Source organism: Centroberyx gerrardi, chromosome 4 (genome assembly GCF_048128805.1).
Source record: "Centroberyx gerrardi isolate f3 chromosome 4, fCenGer3.hap1.cur.20231027, whole genome shotgun sequence".
NCBI classification, from domain to species: domain Eukaryota; kingdom Metazoa; phylum Chordata; class Actinopteri; order Beryciformes; family Berycidae; genus Centroberyx; species Centroberyx gerrardi.
Window position 1 is genome coordinate 19386726 of NC_136000.1, and position 18105 is coordinate 19404830.

At 43.6% G+C, this 18105-nt stretch overlaps 1 protein-coding gene across 2 annotated transcripts in view; it reads right to left on the minus strand.

Annotated features, from left to right (window-relative positions):
• banp (BTG3 associated nuclear protein) overlaps positions 1 to 18105 on the minus strand; it is a 36228-nt gene that overhangs the window by 10056 nt on the left and 8067 nt on the right. For both annotated transcript variants that reach the window (XR_013504353.1, XM_071913160.2), the window contains exons 9-12: positions 17314 to 17472; positions 14528 to 14649; positions 12615 to 12686; positions 9710 to 9754 (exon numbers count right to left, since the gene is read on the minus strand). Coding sequence is in view for 1 of the 2 variants with exons in the window: in XM_071913160.2 (XP_071769261.1) it covers positions 9710 to 9754; positions 12615 to 12686; positions 14528 to 14649; positions 17314 to 17472 (398 nt within the window). In the remaining variant the exon portion in view is untranslated. The remainder of the gene's footprint in view (positions 1 to 9709; positions 9755 to 12614; positions 12687 to 14527; positions 14650 to 17313; positions 17473 to 18105) is intronic.

Sequence of the window (18105 nt, forward strand, 5' to 3'; positions counted from 1 at the left end):
GTCAGCTCATTGAGAACAGTGAGAACCCAGATGGATGCACAACCAGCTGTGTAAGTGTTTCTTCATAGGAAGCATCCATAGAGATACATCCTCTTCTCCTCTCTCGATCACACTGTTCTCTTATTAAGGATGATAAATAGCTTGTGCCAAGTGTGTGTGTGTGTGTGTGTGTGTGTGTAAACTTGCAGGCATGACAGTTTGTCTGTACGGTCCAACTGCCAACTGGTGTATCTAAATGAGTGATTAGTGAGGTTCGAAGGATGCTATGGTTGACACTCGAGACAGTAAACACTTGTCTCATTCAATTAGATTCTGAACCTCCATTTGAGAGCAGTTTGCATTCTCAGCTGTGTGGAGCAGCACACAGAGGCACACGGAGGCATTTACAGAGTTGGAACGGTGTGTGAGATCTCTGCAGCGATTACACAGGAACTTCCCTGGTCTACATCCTGTCCCACGCCTCGCTTTTTCAGAGCAACTCATCTTTACTATCGGGGCCTGATACTGTTACACTTGGCCTGAAAGTGAGTCCATCAAAAACATTCAGAACCCAAATCTACACTCAAGAGACACGTCCACTAAACACAAACTAAATAGTTTGCTTGGAGGATACAAGTTGCCACTTTTTTTTTTGTATATTTTATTATTTCCTTCTAAAATAAATCATTGATCAACTCTGTATGATCACCTTAAGAATGCATTGATATGTTTGGCCACCAATTAAGATATGTTTGGCCACCAAATTATAGCAGGGAAAAGTGAGTTACAGATTCTAATTTGTAATGATAATTAATTCAAACAATGGGATTTGACAACTTTGTATCATTATGAAACTGGATGGCAACAATGCAACAAAGGGAATCACAAAAATGGAACTAGGAAAGGTTATATGGAGATAATTTATGTATCTTGCAGATTAGGTGGTATCAATACATGTTGTCTATTGTGGTTAAAATGTAAACAAATCAAGGCATACCTATGGAGAATTTGGGACTTCTCAGTATATGTTTAATAGGAAATAATGCATTATACAACTGGAGAAGCCACTAAGAGGGCCTTCTTTGAGCAGATGAATTCTCCCACACTGGGCAAACTTTACAATTTCGCCTTGATTGCTTAACTGCATCAGCTTTCAACTAAGAGCTGAGATGACCGACTTTAAAATGCAGCCTAATATATTAGATTTGACATAGTGAGCTCAATTTGTCAGAACAGGGCCAGTGAGTGGATCTTTACTGCATTAGGTACTGTTGACCTCCAGGTTTTAGGGATTGGAGCCCTTAAATAATCAGCGTTGGCTGGCTGGCCACCCCCATGCTGGAGGGCCACAGAGCAGAGAAGACAAGCAGGATTAAAGGTCTATGTTACAAAAGAGCAGTACTCGCCCCTGACAGACAGAGCTGGAGCGAAGAACGCTGAACAATCAAGAGAATCTTAAATTCTCTGCAGGCTTTGCTAGTTGCTATGGCCTTCTGAAAAAAAGAAAGAAAAAAAATAAATCTTTTGCTGATGCCGTAATGCTTTCAGCAGTAATGGATCCAGGATACTAAAGAAATACAGCAACGGGAGAGGGAAGACACAAAACTGAAAAACAACAGCAGCCTAATGCAGAAAACATTCATGATTCCCAGATTGAAAGACAATAACCAACTGCATAAACAAGGATTTTTACCCAGCCCTCAATTCTCTGTCTGAGCACTTTAGAACAAACTTGTTCTCCTTTCACTTCATATGTAACTAGTTAAAATTGAATGATGAGGGATAGAACAAAATAAGGGTTGTTCAGAAACAAGAGTGGCTTTGGATTCCTATCTCATGCAATCCCTATTAGCTATAATCTGTCAGTAATGTGTACAACTGCATCAGAATCTCCTTCAATCAAAAGCATCTTTTTCCCCCCACCATGCACACACTTGGTACAGCTTGGCATCGTTTCCCAGCCTCAAAGGAGGTCTCTTAAACTCAGCTGTGCATCGGCTGATGCTATGAGTCACCCGCTCAATGTGTGTGTGTGTGTGTGTGTGTTTTAAAGAATTTGCTTCACCCTTGTCTTCACTGAAGTCCACTGGGATCCCCCATAATACACCCCCCACTTCTAGACAAAAAAAATCCATATATACAAGCCGTTTTTCTGTGCTTTAATAAAAAGAAAAAAGAGGCACACAAATCTGGTTCCTATCATTCCCAATGGAATACCTCCTCTCCTTTCAGATCTTAAAAAAAAAAGAAAAAAAAGAAAAAAAAAGCAGGGAAATGAAAAAAGAAACATTTGGACTTTGGAGTAGCTGGAACTTCCTCCCTGCTTCACAGCCGTCAACAACATCTGCAACTGCAGCCCTCCTGAGCCTGGACAGATGTCCAGGCTGAACCACTAGCACAGAGGGTGGGGACTAAGAGCTGGCTGCAACTCGGCTGTAAAGATGCCCATTGACACACTGGTGTTTTCAGTCCTTGATTTGCCTTCAGTAGACTGGGAAATGATGAACACACTGGCCTAATATCAATGTCTCACTGCAGCCATCAACTCCCCCAGTTATGTCTTACATTTTACCTCTAAGGTCTATTCTCTTTTCAGCTGGGCCTCAGCTCACAACATGATTTAATGTACAATAGTGAGTTTGTAATACGGATCACAGAATGTCAGAAATTAAGCTGAACTAGAAGCCAAACAGTCTTTGGCTGAACAAGTTTAAGGTAGGATACTTGATTCCTCCTTAATATGAGGAATAGTGTTTTGTTACTCTGGCATATGACTGTGATATTGATTTGTGAATTCTGTCACTCATTTGCAGTTGTATGTCTACGATAATGATAACTGATATTACCATGCATTAGTCATATAACCATCTGCTCTCTACCTGATACTGCTTCAACTGCAAACACCACATTGTTATAAATCTGCATCAGTCCTGCAGGAACCCTGACCCTCCTAACCTAGCCTGCTGCTTCCCATCTCCACCCACACCATGACACTATTTCTACACCAGAGCTCAACACCTGCATTCAATCAAACCCTCCCTTGCACCTTTGCACCGCAACTCCCACCAGCAGACTGGGAGTCAGATTCAGACGGAGCTGAGAGAGGTTTTATGACAAAACCACCATGACTTCAATTCTGATCCAGAACCAGCAAATCAAAAGAGGACTGATGACAAAAATAACAGCCGTAATTAAGAGTTAGGCCCTGAAAACGAAAAGGAAGAAAACTCCAGCAAACACTTTTCTGTTCTCTAGCACAAATCCAAACTTGGCCTGCCCGATCGACAGAGGCATTTTTACAATGTCGGTAAATTTCACTATTTGATGGAGCAAGATGATATGATATACACAGGTTGTAAAACTAACACAAAATATCACACCGCAAAAAATATCCATCTTGACGAGTCATTTAATCTAGTGCTGAGCCAGTCAAAAAAATAAATAAAACAGTGAAAAAAATCTGCCAATGGGGTGAGATAAGTTCACTTGTTCTAATGCAAATTGATGAAGATCAAGAATTTTCCTGAATCAAGCATAATTTTCCTAAAACTAGTGGAGTGATCCGTCTTATTTTTTGTTTTGTTTCCAGCTAGTGAAACAACTCAAACTTCAAGAAAATGCTGCAGTACACCCAAACCTCCAAATGACCCCTCTTGAAGAGAAGTCAAGGGGTCCCGGCCACACATGCACCCGGCGCGTTTGATGCACAGCAGTCAAGAATGCAACAGTCCAAGCTCAATTCTCATATCTGCCATGAAAGACATCTGTCATCTTATATCACCATTACATTACATGACATCATTTAGCAGACGCTTTTGTCCAAAGCGACTTACAATAAGTACATTTTGTCAACAGTAGTGAAACCAACTGTGCATCACAGTCTTCATCAGCTAAGACTTTTAATAGGAATAAGTAGTATTCGTTGAGCTTTTTTTTTTTTTTTTTTAAGTTTAAGAAGGGTAAGAAGGGTAAGAAGGGTAAGAAGATAGGTACATTACAATACCATGTAACCCGCTAGTCTGTAAGTCATTGAGGCATCACATCTGTCAGATCCAATCATCTTTATTGCTACTTATACGACTGCCAGCATCAGTAAAAGAGGAAACAAATGAGAACATTCAGAGGACTCTCTTCGTCACGCTTGTTTGCGTCAACATCCATATCTGTCTCGTCTCCTCTCCTCTCTGGCCCTGTTCCTGTAAAATTATGTCAATGGATGTCTAGATGGTTACTTCAGTAGCTGACCCTGGACTGGGAGGGGAGGGGAGGGGAGGGAGGGGGGTGAATTTCTCTGCGGGGGATGAATAAACTATCACAGTATAGATGGCCCTTGTCTGAATCCTGCTGGAGGTGAAACTGATGGAGCGATAGAGTGCTGTGGGTCTGGGACTGATGAGGTAGAGCTGCGCTGATGGTGAGTCACAGTGAAATACATCTGAGACATCTGGTCCTTCTTACTCACACAGCCAATGACCCTGAGCTCTGCCCACAAAGACAAAAGAACACACCACTGGGGGTGCCCTCCTCTGTACTACTCTGAAACGACTTACACACACATACACATTCAGAGCTAAGGATTCCCCGATCTATGACCCTTTATCTCCAGGCCATGATGCCACAAGGACACAAAGCAGACCACTGCTCTTTTGAAACAGGATCCACCGCCGCTAGACCTCTAAATCCTACACTGCTTACGTACATTCCACATACACTAAACATTGGTCATAAAACATCTTGTTTGTATCTCTCTTTCATGCCCTCTCCCACTCCCTCATTTTTATCCTCCCTTTTTCGCTCTGGATCACAGGATTCTCAACAACCCCTCACACACTAGAAACAACATTCTTGAGCAGAGAGAGAAATAGGACAATTGAATAACTCGGGCTACGGGCCAGCAGTTTGGTTCCAGAGCAAATCACACCCTAATTCTGTGAAGTTAACCCTACAGACTGTTCAACCATCTGCTTTGTGTGTAGAACATGACAAATCAAGAGACACTGACCTAAGGCGCCAGACCTTACCGGAGCTAACTCACCACAGGCATAAAAGGAACTGATGTCTCTGGCAGCAGTCACACATACACACACAGACAACATTGTGAGTTCACACAGACTGCCAGTACAGCATGAGTTCAGATCAAAACAACTAAAAGATCCACACTGTGCATCGAAGCTGTCTTTTCCTTTGCCTCTAATTAATTTGTTCCCCCTTCATCTCTTCTTCTCCCTCAAGCACTTCTCTGCTTTAGTTTCATATTCATCCTTAATTTCTCCCTTTTTGGCTCCCTTTTTCTCATCCTCTCCCTCACCGACCCACCTCCCTCTCCCTCCCTCCACTCCTCCTCCAACTCCTGTATACCCCCTCTACTTCCCCTGGTTCTGGTCTGGTTCTGTGTTTACAGGTCTTGGCAGCGTGGCCGGAGGGACCAGTGCTGAGCTGGACCCTGTGTTCTGTGACCCAGTTCCCACACTGACCCTGAACAAAGCAGCTCAGGAGGCTCCAACAGATGCGACGCAACATGTGCTGACAGGAAGGGAATGCAGAGGCTCAGCTGGGGTGGTGGGGTGGTGTGTGTGTGGGGGGGGGGGGGTTGGGGGTGGGAGCCAAAAGAAAAGTGGATCAGAACCGTTTAGACTCTTGACAGTCACTTCTGAAGCCCCCAATGGGCGGCGGGCTGGTCCAGCATCAGTCAGTGACGCAGGCTTGGATGACAGGGTCAGTAAATTTGGTAGAGATGTTTATGGCTGTCCCTTGAGAAGAGATGTTTTGGATTTCAGACTGAGACAGCAGGGTTTTAGAGTTGTCTGACAGTATGAACTCTGCAAGAACTAACTGACACTGTGAACTCAGTGAGCAGTGCATGTGCTGCCCTTCTATAGTTTTTTAAGATAATTAAATCATTGTATGCATTTTTTTGATTGTACAGATATATAGTAGCCCGTTGCAGGTGCATTGTATGTGCTTTAGCCAGCTAAACTACCAGGAGGCACCCACTTCTATAGTTTTATGTGGCACCTGGTACCATGTGTTTGTTATTTACCAGTAACAGAGTGTGTGTGTGTGCCCGCACACAGGAGTGAGAAATTGCAGTCTGATTCACATATTGACTCGTCTCAGTTTTCACTCAAGAACGGCATAAAAACTTCTCTTCTGGACAGGCTCTCCTTTTTGGCCCTCCTCTCTCCATCTTTTCCTTTTTCTCCCCTCCTCCTCATCAGTCGCTCCTTTCATCTCCCAATCCTCCATTTGGTCTGCATCAGTGCAGGGTTAGATCACAGCAGAGAGAGAGAGAGAAGGGCACTAGATAAGAGGCATGACAGACGGGGAGTGCAGTAAAAGACTCGTTATTTTATAGTTTCACAGGCTTGCCTTCTCTTTCGTCAGCATGAAAGGGTTTTTATGGGATAGCAGAGATCTTTGGATCTAGCTTTGCCCAGACTTTCAGCTGGCACAGTGGCGCAAACTTCAGGGCTAAGCTGGCATAGAATAACATAGAAGCGGATACACAAACATCTGCAGCTAAACTAAACACATCTGATCTGTACACAAGCGCACAGACACACAAAGTGAGTAGTAAGTAGAGCACTGTGCTGCTCATAGCAAGCAGTAAATCTCCAGTGGCAATGCAGAGCAGGATGGGTGGAGAGAGGGCAGATAGAGGGGTCAGTCTGCAGCCTTCACAACATTTTAACACTGCCTGTCTCCCCAACTACAGAGAAACCTCCATTCCTGCTGCCAATAAACCTGGAGAAGGGTTCTGACCCCATTATCCTTTAACTAGCCCCCAAATCCTTTGACTGGAGGTCACTTCTTTCCCACTGAAGAACCTTCTAGTCCCTTGCAGAGCATTATGCAACAATAAGCAGTACTAGCTTACCCACCGGATGCCAAGATACACTCAAAACACACACACAGACGGACACGTGCACACGCAAACGCCTGCCCCACCATCCTAACCCCACACCGCCAGGGGGCCACCCAGCAGCTGTGAGCGGAGGACGGAAGAGGAAATGAGATGAGCTGAGGGAAGCACCCACCTGCTGCCAGAGCGGAGCGTCTATCTATAGCACAGGGAGATGAAAAGAAGACAGAAGGGAGAGGGAGGAGAAAGGGAGATGATCCCAGAGAGAGGGAGAGAGAGCTGTGAAGGGAGGAGATATGGCAGTGTTCCACTATGATGTACAGCGTAGGCTAGGTTACACCAACATAGCCTCAGCACTATCCCACCAGATTAGAACAACAATGACATCACACATAGTCGTCTTGGATGTAGGCCTCTCTGTAAACAGACAAATTAGACATGTAGGAAAACACATATCGGGATTAAGGCTGATCTCTAATGTCTTTGCCTGATGGTTTTAACAAATGCTGGCCCATTATACAGTATATACTGTTACATATACTACACACATACTATGTAACAGTATATGACTAATCAGCACACGATAAAAACACAATATGTGTCATTAATATGCGACCATATCTGGTCAAACTGATACATCTCCTTCAATAACTGCTATTACTAATATTATACTTGGTTGGGTCCTGTTTCCCTTGAGTGTCTCTGATCTTTCTGGGATTCATCAGTTTTAAGACTTGGCCTAATCCCTCTCATATGAACAATGCTGACAGTCCGCTAGAGCCACTCCTAACTCCCTCCATGGGAATATACAAGCAAAGAGATGCTGCCATTGAGAGGTAAGGGGGGTGTGTGTGTGAGAGAGTGAGTGTGAGAGAGTGTGTGCGTGTGTATGTGTGTGTGTGTGAAAAGCTAGACCTGGAACATGAGGTTAGAAGAATAAGTCATTGTGTGTTTGTTTTGGCACTGGACTCGTATCATTTTACAGACACAATCAAACTATGAGCTAAAAAGAAAGAGAAAATAAAGGGGCTTTTTATTGGACAAGGCTCCCAGACACTGCCAAGGGAATAGAGGCCTTTGAGCAGTTCCTGGTTCTTACATACTGGGACACTGTGGTGCTCTGAGAGGAACTAAGGCCTACACACATCCCACACTGCAGTTGGAAAAATTGACTTGGTGTACACTGTCATTTGTGAGTGCATGTGGTGTACGGTATGACATCAACACCGTACAGCATGGTTAACCCGGATAGAAATTATCTAAAACTACATAATATATACAAAAAAACGTTTATGCACTCTATGAACCGAGTTGTACAACTGCTGCATATCTTGTGTTGTGGCACAAAATCTGAACCAGAATTTGGCCAAAACCTGTGCCAAGATCCTAGAGAGAGACAGAAAGGAATGCTGCCGTCAGGCTCGGTGAGCAAGGGCATCTGAGGACACAAGTATGTGTGTGTGTGTGTGTGTGTGTGTGTGTGTGTGTGTGTGTGTGTGTGTGTGTGTGTGCGTGTGCGTGTGTGTGTATGCGAGAAGAGGAGAACGAGGATGTGGGGTGACTACCTCATAATCAATTGAAAACACATATCCAGCCAAACAGCAATAAAACAATACAAACAACAAAACAACTCATATAAAGCAGATGCATTCACACACCGCAAATACACACACGCACACAGCTTATGGCGCCTAGAACATATGAGCGAATTGGATTATTGAGATCTTAATCATGATTATAAAAAGAACAACAGAGCAGCTGACTACACATGGGAGCCACTGTGGTTCCAGGGTTTGATTGGAGTAGACAGTGGGTTGGCTACTAACTCTTTCTTCATCCCAAATTTTGAAGCATTAAGTAGAGAGGGTGCTGATTATCTGAGTTGTCAAGAATAGCCTCCATTGGCAGTTCAGGAGTAAAACAATCCCTCTATTGGCCCTTACATAAAAACACCTGTCCTAATAGAATAACGCAAAACAGTTTAACCACCAGACAGGGGAGCGTGAGAAAGAGCTTCCTCCCCTAAAGCCTTGCTTCTAGACGAACATGATGAAATCATGAATATGAAATAATGTGCCGGTCTTTGTGCGCCCATATGTGACCTACAATGGTCACACACAGGCCTGCTCTGCTTTGATCGAGACTCCCTTGGATCCCAGAGGCAAGAACAGAGAAACAGGAAGAGCCCTGGGTCCAAAACATCCAACAAAGAGGGGAGAGGAATGAAGAAAGACATAGACACTGGGAAGACACAAAGAACTGGAAAAGTCTATGTGTGTCTGTGCATGTGGTTGTGTGGATGCGTGCACGCGAGTGTGTTTGACCGTGTGTGAGACCGTGTTTGTGAGTGTGCGTGCATGTGTGCATGAGAATGAATGAAAGGGAGACGGCTTTGCATAGAGAGGGATTTTTTCCCTTGGAGGACGGAAACAGGAATGGATGAGGGGACAGGGCTGATGGAGCGCTGCCTGTCCATATCCCTGCATGTCTGTCGGATCAGCAGAACAAACAGCCAGCTCAGACAGTCCAGAGGCTATGGAGCGCTGATGGAGCTCCATCAGACAAGAGTCAGCTGTGGAAGATCTGACGAGGACGACTTTATAAAGCTGACAAAGGCCTGATGACCGGTCGTTTTTATACCACAAAACCACACATATTTACCACTAATGTTATCCAGTCTTTATTTGTTAAGTGAGTACCAGTATTTGCAATTTATGCACAAAATCATGAAAAGTGCTGAAAAGACAGGACCGCGGTTTATCATGTGGAGCATGGTGTAATTAGTGTATTACTTAGAACTCATGTTTAGTGTGTGTGTGTGTGTGTGTGTGTGTGTGTGTGTGTGTGTGTGTGTGTGTGTGCTCTTACCTGTCCGTCCTGTCCAACATGCACCTGGTGGATCTGGAGGTTTCCCTGCAAGATAGAGGAGACCAAAGTCATGACAGCCTGATGACATATCATACACACACAGACATTTCAATCATCTGTCTATTTTCACATCACAATCAAAATGAAGGGGTTGAAAACACCTTACTTGTGCAACGTCAAACATGTATTAAAGCTTCAAACGCGCCTAAATAAACATCACAGCATAATGAGCAGGTGAACATATATAGCCTGTAAACATGCAGAATATGCAAGGCGTTTTGAGTTCAGTGCAAAGCATTTTGACATTGCACAAGTAAGCTGCTTCCAATCCCTTTATTTTGATTATATTGTAAATTATATTATTATACTGTTTTTTGACGTGGAACATCACACCAGGAAACAGGAGGCATATAAAAGACACTTTCTTGCCCACTGCATTTCCTTCCTTCTGGCCATACCTGTGTAGGCTACTGAGTATGAAGAGCATTTTGCACATCTAACCTAGCAACAAGGTGAAATTAAAAACTTCAGCCCATCTCTAAAATAAAACCCTCCTGGACCTCATCAGCAACATGTGGCATGACAGTGGCAATATCCGAAAAACATGCCAGTGTTGTAGTTGGAGAATTCTGAGCATGCATGGTTTGACAGAAGAGTGTTTACACATCATTACAAAGAATTGGAAAGTAGATGCAATGTCCTTGGATATACGTCAACTATTCTGTCATTTCTGGCTACATTTAGACCCCTGTAAACAAAAACAGAAACACACTCGCACAGACACACGCACATCCCATTCCCAGTCCCATCAAGCACAATGACCACCGTAAATACTCTGCACACCCACATCGACAATTACAAGACCACATGAGAGAGGACATCATATAAGCCCTATTTAGCCTACCCCAACGTTCAGCTGTTTTCTCTTCCTAATTGTATTTCATGTATATATCCAGTGCTGTCTGAGCTGCCATATGGACAGGGAGCAGTGTAATCTCTCAAATAGCTCATTTCCTTTTCAGGCACGCTAAAACCAATGTCTTTGATGAGAGGGGCCCTTTCCTAATGAAAACACACTCTGTGAGTGGCAGTTGGGAGAAGTGGGATTTTGTTGCTAAGCTTTGAACTCCAAAAAACAAACAATATCATGGAGTAGGAAGGAGAGAAGAGAAGAAAAAAAAACTTTTCTGGGCTCAGCCACAAAGAGCAGGAAAGGCTTTAGAGCTTTTCTGCCTCCAATTCACTCTGTCTCTCTCACTCAATCGTGCATTTCTTCCTCTCAGTGTGCTTTTACTACATCTGAATAGGAAATGAGAAAAACACTTGGTCAAGGTGTCAATTGCTTTTGCATAAATGTCATGCTCTTGTGCATGTGTGGCACACGTCATGTGCAGTGTGTACTACAGTATGTGATTGCATGTGTATGTGTGCACATACTGGCGCCTTGAAATAAATCTCTCTCTCCCCCACATCCTTTTAAAATCATTAACAATGATGCTGATGCAGAAATTCCTCTCAGGCACTTGGTGTGGTTTTCAGTTCGATTCTGATTTCAGCGAGCAGGCCGGCTGATGTGTGTGCATGCGATCTAGCGGGGGACATGAGACATCTGGGCATTATGTGGAAACAAAAGTCATAACCCATGCATAAGCAGGCAGATATATAAACAGTGAGGCGCTTTAATATGGAACATCTGCTTGTGCTAAAATTCCCTAATGACTTAAATGCTGTCAGCTATTACTCGGGTGCATTTTGCTTCACTGGAATGGCCGTCCAGACAGGCTGATAGAAACATATAGGGCCAAAACGACAGATGAAGGCAGATTAATGCTTCCCAACAAAATTATTGGTCAAACCAAAAATAACAGTTTGCTCGATTCAATTGTTCTTTTCTTTTTTTCTTTGTGGGGTAAGTTAGCTCGTAGTCTACGGGATGTGCAGCTTGTGCAATCAATCACTGGGAAATGGGTGTAGTTAAAGAATAAAATGGCCCTTCTTCCACACAGCTGAATGGGGGTCCACCCCAGTTTTCTGAGGAAACACTCGGCAGGATTTCAAGGCAACAGAGAACCCCGCCACGGGATAGTTTGGTAGAACTGTACTCTGGATGACGGTCGTTCTTGTTGTGCACTGGGCTTTGCAATGAGTCAGTTTCTGTCTGCATGAAATTGTGTCCCTTTGCTGTTGATTGTTTTATGTTGAAATGTTTAAGTCATATTCAAAGGTTTTTTGAATCCACAGAGAAAGTAGCAGAAGGGTGGGAGACAATATCTTTACTGAATTCATTCATTTAAAACTATCCATTTATTTGTCAGATAAAAAAAAAAATTTATTTATCTTGGCAGGAAGGGCAAGCCATGGTGTACCAGGTCTTATCATCGCATATTTCATGAATTCTTTTGAATTCCTTAGTGGGATGTGTGAAGTCACATAAAGCATTATAAATATCGTTAAAGGTTTGAACTGAAAGTGCTTTATTTCAGATGGCAACCAACTAGAGTGCACTGACTGAATAGACAGGCTCAAAGAGATGTGAATCAGAGGTGTGAAGTGGCTGGCCAGTCACCAAGAATAATGGCCGTCATTCGCCAGGAGGAAGGTGAAAAAGTTACACAAAAATGTGTGTTGAGCAGACGTCCAAAACGACATACTGAACTCCCCAGACAAAACTAGTTAATGTTCGTTTCCCCCCCCAACGACCCACTTCTCTCTGAAGTGAGTTCCCTGTAACAGTCCGATTTATTTTGGAGAAAATTACTTCTGAGTTGCTTGCTAAGAAAGGGAATTTAAAATACCAAGAAGCATGACTCAAGTAAAGGAGTGGTTGATTTTTTTTCTCTTTTCTTCTCTCTCTCTCTCAACCTCACACACACACGCACATACACACACACACACACACACTTGCCTCACTGTCCTGTGTGATCTGCACCTCCTCTCCTTGTGGCACCTGGGCAATGTGCAGCTGACCCTGTGGAATCTGAGGGACAGACATGAAGAATGAGAGAGAGCTGAAGAGAGAAAGATTAAACAAACATGATCAATAACTGAAGAAATTCAAAAATGCTGCGAAGGCATCTTTTCCCAATGCAGCTCAACACAACATAATTCTGCCATACTGTGTGCATGCTTTTGCTTTCTAATTCTCTGTGTGTGTGTGTGTGTGTGTGTACATTTTTGTGCTATAGGGCTCCATCACTAAAATGATAATCCTGATTATTTTGCTAGATCATATTGTGATTACGATTATTTATCATTATTATTAGATGAGATTATTTATTTTTCTACACTTTTGCAGTTATCTTATATAATCATGACTATTTTCAACTACAGTGGACAAATTAAATTAAATGTTTCAATACTATAAATATACAAATCCAATGAGAAAGTGTGGGTAGCTGTGATACACGATTATAAATAATTAACTGAGCAGCCCTAGTGTGCTACATGCAATCTGGCAACAACACCACACAAATTTAGTTTAGTAGTCTCCGACTCAATCATTAGACGCTGGTCCCAGCCCTATGGAGCGCTGCCAGAGAGTGTGCTTGATTTCCACTGCTGTATTTGCAGCGCTCATAAATTTCAGGCTCAGCTGCACCCTTTAATACTCTGCAGAATATCAGGAGGGTAATAACTGCACAGTGAGCTCCTGACAATGATTCACTCCCACTCTTCTACCTTCTCCCTAACTTTTCTTCCTGTCTGCACGCCTTCCATCTTTTAAGCCTGTTCCTTCCTTTTTCAGACGAGTCACCCATCATCAGTCACCGGCCTTGACACCCATGCATCACGCAGCGAGCTAATGACAGCAGAAATAATTCAACACTGTTATGTACAAGATAGCTTAGTAGCATTGTCAGCACTCATCACATGTGGTGCGGGGCCTGAAGGCACCAATCAGCAGAGGGAAAACCTCACAGCAGAATCATAAAGACTGTTCTGTTCTGCACACAGTACAATCAGATAAGTGTAATAATCACAATTACTTATTTCGGTTGATAATGCAATTGTAGCACTATGACAAGATAATCAAAATTTATTTCCTTGTGAATCCCCCCTCATGACGTATTCTCTGCCTCGCGGCCTGTGTGTATCCGTCGTTGGCTGTTTGAATATACAGCAAAACTGAGAAGGAATCAAGCTGCTTTCACTCAATTAGCAACAGAAAGCTCCGTGGTGAACTTTGCACTGAGATCTGACATTTTAAAGACTGATTTGAACAATTCCTGCAAACACAGTGCAGCTTTATAATACTTTGATACAGAGGCCGTCAACGGGCTGCAAAGATGAGTCCAGCGATAGGCTCCTCTTATCAGTGTTGGAGCCAAAAGCAAGTCTTTTGTGTGACTTCTGGGTGCAGGAAAGACAAGCCCTGATAGACCCAGTCACTTCCTGTTGTACAGCCCACCCATAATGCTGTAGTGGGCCTGGTTGTGACCTCTGACCCTAGCAGCTGTACGATGTCGTCCAATCCCTGAGCATGGGCCACTCCTTCATTGACATAGGCTGCACTATCTTTCTGCGGAATGCTGTATGTGTCTCCGCGGTGGGTGGCGTGATCGACCCCCATGCACTATAAACCCCACTCTATGGGACCCTCATATGACAGCAGCATAAAAACAAGAGGACAATTAACAGTGAAAGAACAAAAAAATCATAGAGACATTAAAGAAGATAATTACAAGATAAAGGGAGGATAAAGCGTGGTGCCCTTACAGTGCCACGATACTTTATTGAGCATTTGCCTGGAAATTAAAAGTGTTTTCTTATGGATAGGTCATCAGAGAAAGATCAACGGATAAAGGGGCAGCCACTCACCACCTGGACCTGTCCATCCTCACCAATACGGTGGATCTGGACCTGCTGATTGGCTAGGGCGTAGTGCAAGGTCTGCTGGGTAGCAGTCTCGATGTGAGCCGTTTCTCCTCCGATGCCTCCCTCTGGTTAGGAGGACAAACAATACAGTCAGAAGTGTGTTCATGTGTACAGTGCAACTTTGTCAGGAATACACTACAACTAATTCCAGTGCACATACATAAGAAATATGGATGAGGTTTATGAGATACTGTACAGACAGACACACATGCCTACACACACACACACACACACACACACACACGCATCATCATGCAAGGAGCCATAGCAACCTCCTGTAAAAACTTGGCTAATTCCCAGGCCATCTGCTAGACGATGGCGTGTTTATACTTTATCAAATGTGCCTAAATACACAACAAGGACTCTCCAGCTAGCCATCCAAACACACTCATGGTCTAGCGGCCAAACACAAACTCCTGGCCTCAGTCTAAACACCCAATATCACACCAGCAGCCTGAAACCTGGGCCAATCACCCACCGCAGTTCCACACCACCCCAGAGACGTCAAGACACCCTGTCAGCAGTCAAAGACGATACTGACAGGCACCTCACCGAGTCTACACCACACCCCACAAAATAAACAATATCACACCTTCTCTTGTTAGATGTCAAAATGCATGGCAATAAAAAGACCATTTGGGAGAGATGTGGATTGAAAGGATTCAAGGTCACTTCTTGTAACAGAGCTTCCCACAGCTACGATACTGAGAAAGGCTGTCTGACTGCCATTTGAGAGCTTGAAAAAGACAAGCAATGTGGCCTAAACTGACATAAAATACACAGCACACGTGTACGCCTCAAACATCTTGCTGTGTTATGTTGCTTTGAAAGTAAGGCCCTGTCTCCCATCTTTCACCATTGCTGCTATGTACTGTATTATGTAAATAATCCTCAATACTTTTTCCCAGAGAGGGAAGCAAGAGCCAGGTGGCTCATGGAGTTTTGATCTGAGCTCTCTTTGCTGGTTCACTGATAAATAATGGGTTTAAAAGCGCAAGAGTTGCCTCTTTCCGGTCCATTATCATGTCATCTGATTAAGAGGGGAGTGATTGTTTTGGTGCGTGTGTGTGTGTGTGTGTGTGTGTGTGTGTGCGTGTGTGTTGCGTGTGTGCACACCATCTGAACTAGTGTTTGTGTTGTACACTCTGTGGTGTGTGTGGCCTGAGAGAGAAGGGCCTGACAGTCCACCCCTGGTGTGTGCTCACAGGATATTTGGGTTTCCCCTGCAGTCTTATTCTCCCTGGTCAGAGGTGAGGGGTGATGGCTCTCAGGGAGGGAAGGACAGCAGGCATTGTTGTGTGCAGATTACAACCATCTGCAGCAATAAGCACTGCATCTGCACTTGGGCTCAGGTCGTGACATAGCTTTCGAATAGCTGCAGAAGTGAGTGAAGACCTGTGTAACTGAATTGTGCGTGTTTGTCTGTTGACTACTTCTATACAGGCTTTTTCCTCCATAGTGCGACTTTTGGCGGCTGCCAAAGCCAAAGCCAAAGCCAAAGCCTTTAACACCAAAGTTGAAAAAATTTGAACTCTGCACCAACTGAACGAAGCAAAGAAGCTTCATAACTGGAAGCGAACTCTGGTCACATGCTGCTCCATCGAAATGGACAAAAGACAAACTAAATTTCACAGTGCTATAACGGGCCTTTGATCAGAAGAAATAGTTGCTGGTATTTATGACTGTTCTGCTTGCTTGGCTAAAAAACACAACCGCTGCCAACTTGCCGACACTGTTAGTAGATTTAGACTTTTCAGACCACCTTAGCAACTTTATTTCCCAAAAGTGTCTTGCTACTTTTTCAGACCATGAGGATAAATGTTAGTGTACTGACTGCCAAAGCATTTGGTAACAACTTCAAGGTGCCAAAAAGGTCTTAAAATGTTTTGAATTTGATTACCAAAATTCAAGAAGTCCTTGAATACTGTTAAATACAGCCATTATGGCTTGAACTCTGTTTTAGAGGTCTTAAAAGTGTTGCAATATTTTCCTAGTGAGAAATCAGCCCAGTCATGCAGACCTGTACTCTGATAGGAAACCATCTTTTATTTATTTTCTTGTTTATTTCAGTGACAAAATTGGTCTTATATCTCATTCTAACTTTAAACAAGAGGTCCTTGAGCTGCTTAATGTCCGCCATAATCACCATGATATATTAAACATAACCAGTTATGCTAATGAGAACATTAATTAAGCCAATTAACAGAATAATTAGCAAAATGTGAAGACTTCACATAACAAATGAGTGCTATTAATATGAAATCCATATTGTAAAAGCATTAAGGAGTTATAGTAGTTCAAAGAAAAACAGTCTTCCTCATTAATATGCAAATTTAAGCAGTAACGTGCACCAAAATCTAATCGGATCATCTCCTCTATAGCGGGAACCTGTGGTGTATGTATGAAGTTTCTATCATGTATTGTTCTTGAGCTACTGTGTTCATAAGAATGTGTCTATACACAGACAGGCACACAGACAGACACACAGACAGACACACAGACGCCACCATGACAACATAATATCCTGCATATGCAACATAAAAAGTTAAAAAGATCTAGAGATGCCTTATATTTAACTTGATGAAACTTGCAGACAACTTTAATTTGATACAGCTGATGCTGCTAATATGCTAATTAGCATATGGCGTCATCTGGCCCTCACAACAGGGACACAAAAGACAAAGACCCGTTTTAAGGCAGGAAAAAGCCCTGATATATCTGTACTGTACCTGAGCCTGAAGAGCGAGGTGTGCGTTTGGAGAAGCTCTTGACAGCCAGACTCTGGCCACGCTGCTTGCGCCTCCAGGCGGTGCGACACTTCGAGTCAATGCTCTGCTTGATGCGGTACCAGTCTGATTCAGTGATGCCGAATTTGTAGAACAAGTGGCCTGTGTGGACACAGAAAGGTCAAAGGTCATCACATAGATCAAATCTTAGCGGCTTGGTCATGAATGAGTCTCCAAATTGACTTTCCTGCATTGCAGCTACAGTAGGCCCCTGGGCTAATATTCTTTTGAGTCTTTGACATTAATGGCATGCATGACCCCGATCACTCCCTCGGTGGAGCTGTGTGCACTTGAGACCGGACCCCGCTGTAGTAGTGGCGTCTACTTGAGTGTTATTAGCTGTTTAGAGGGTGTGACCTGTTTGACAGCTCATTTCTACATCAATTAATGAGGCAGCTAAAGCCTCAGGGTAGGAACTGAGACAGAGGGAGAGCTGTGGGGTGTGTGCGGACGGTCGGGTGGCGGCATACAGCAGCCCATTCACACCTGATGGGTCCTGTACAGGCAGGCAGGGCAGGTGCTCCCTCACTCCTTTTCCCCCTCTCTTTAGACAGGTAGAATGAGTCACCTGGCCCCGCTCCAGCCTCTACATACCTCCATGTCAGGCCAAATCTGCCTGTAACCACACACACCCACACTGCTGAGAGGAAACACAGGTAACCAAGTATACACACCCTTATGTATGCAACGGGGGAAATACGCTAAAATTCAATATCCATGCATTTAACTGAGCTA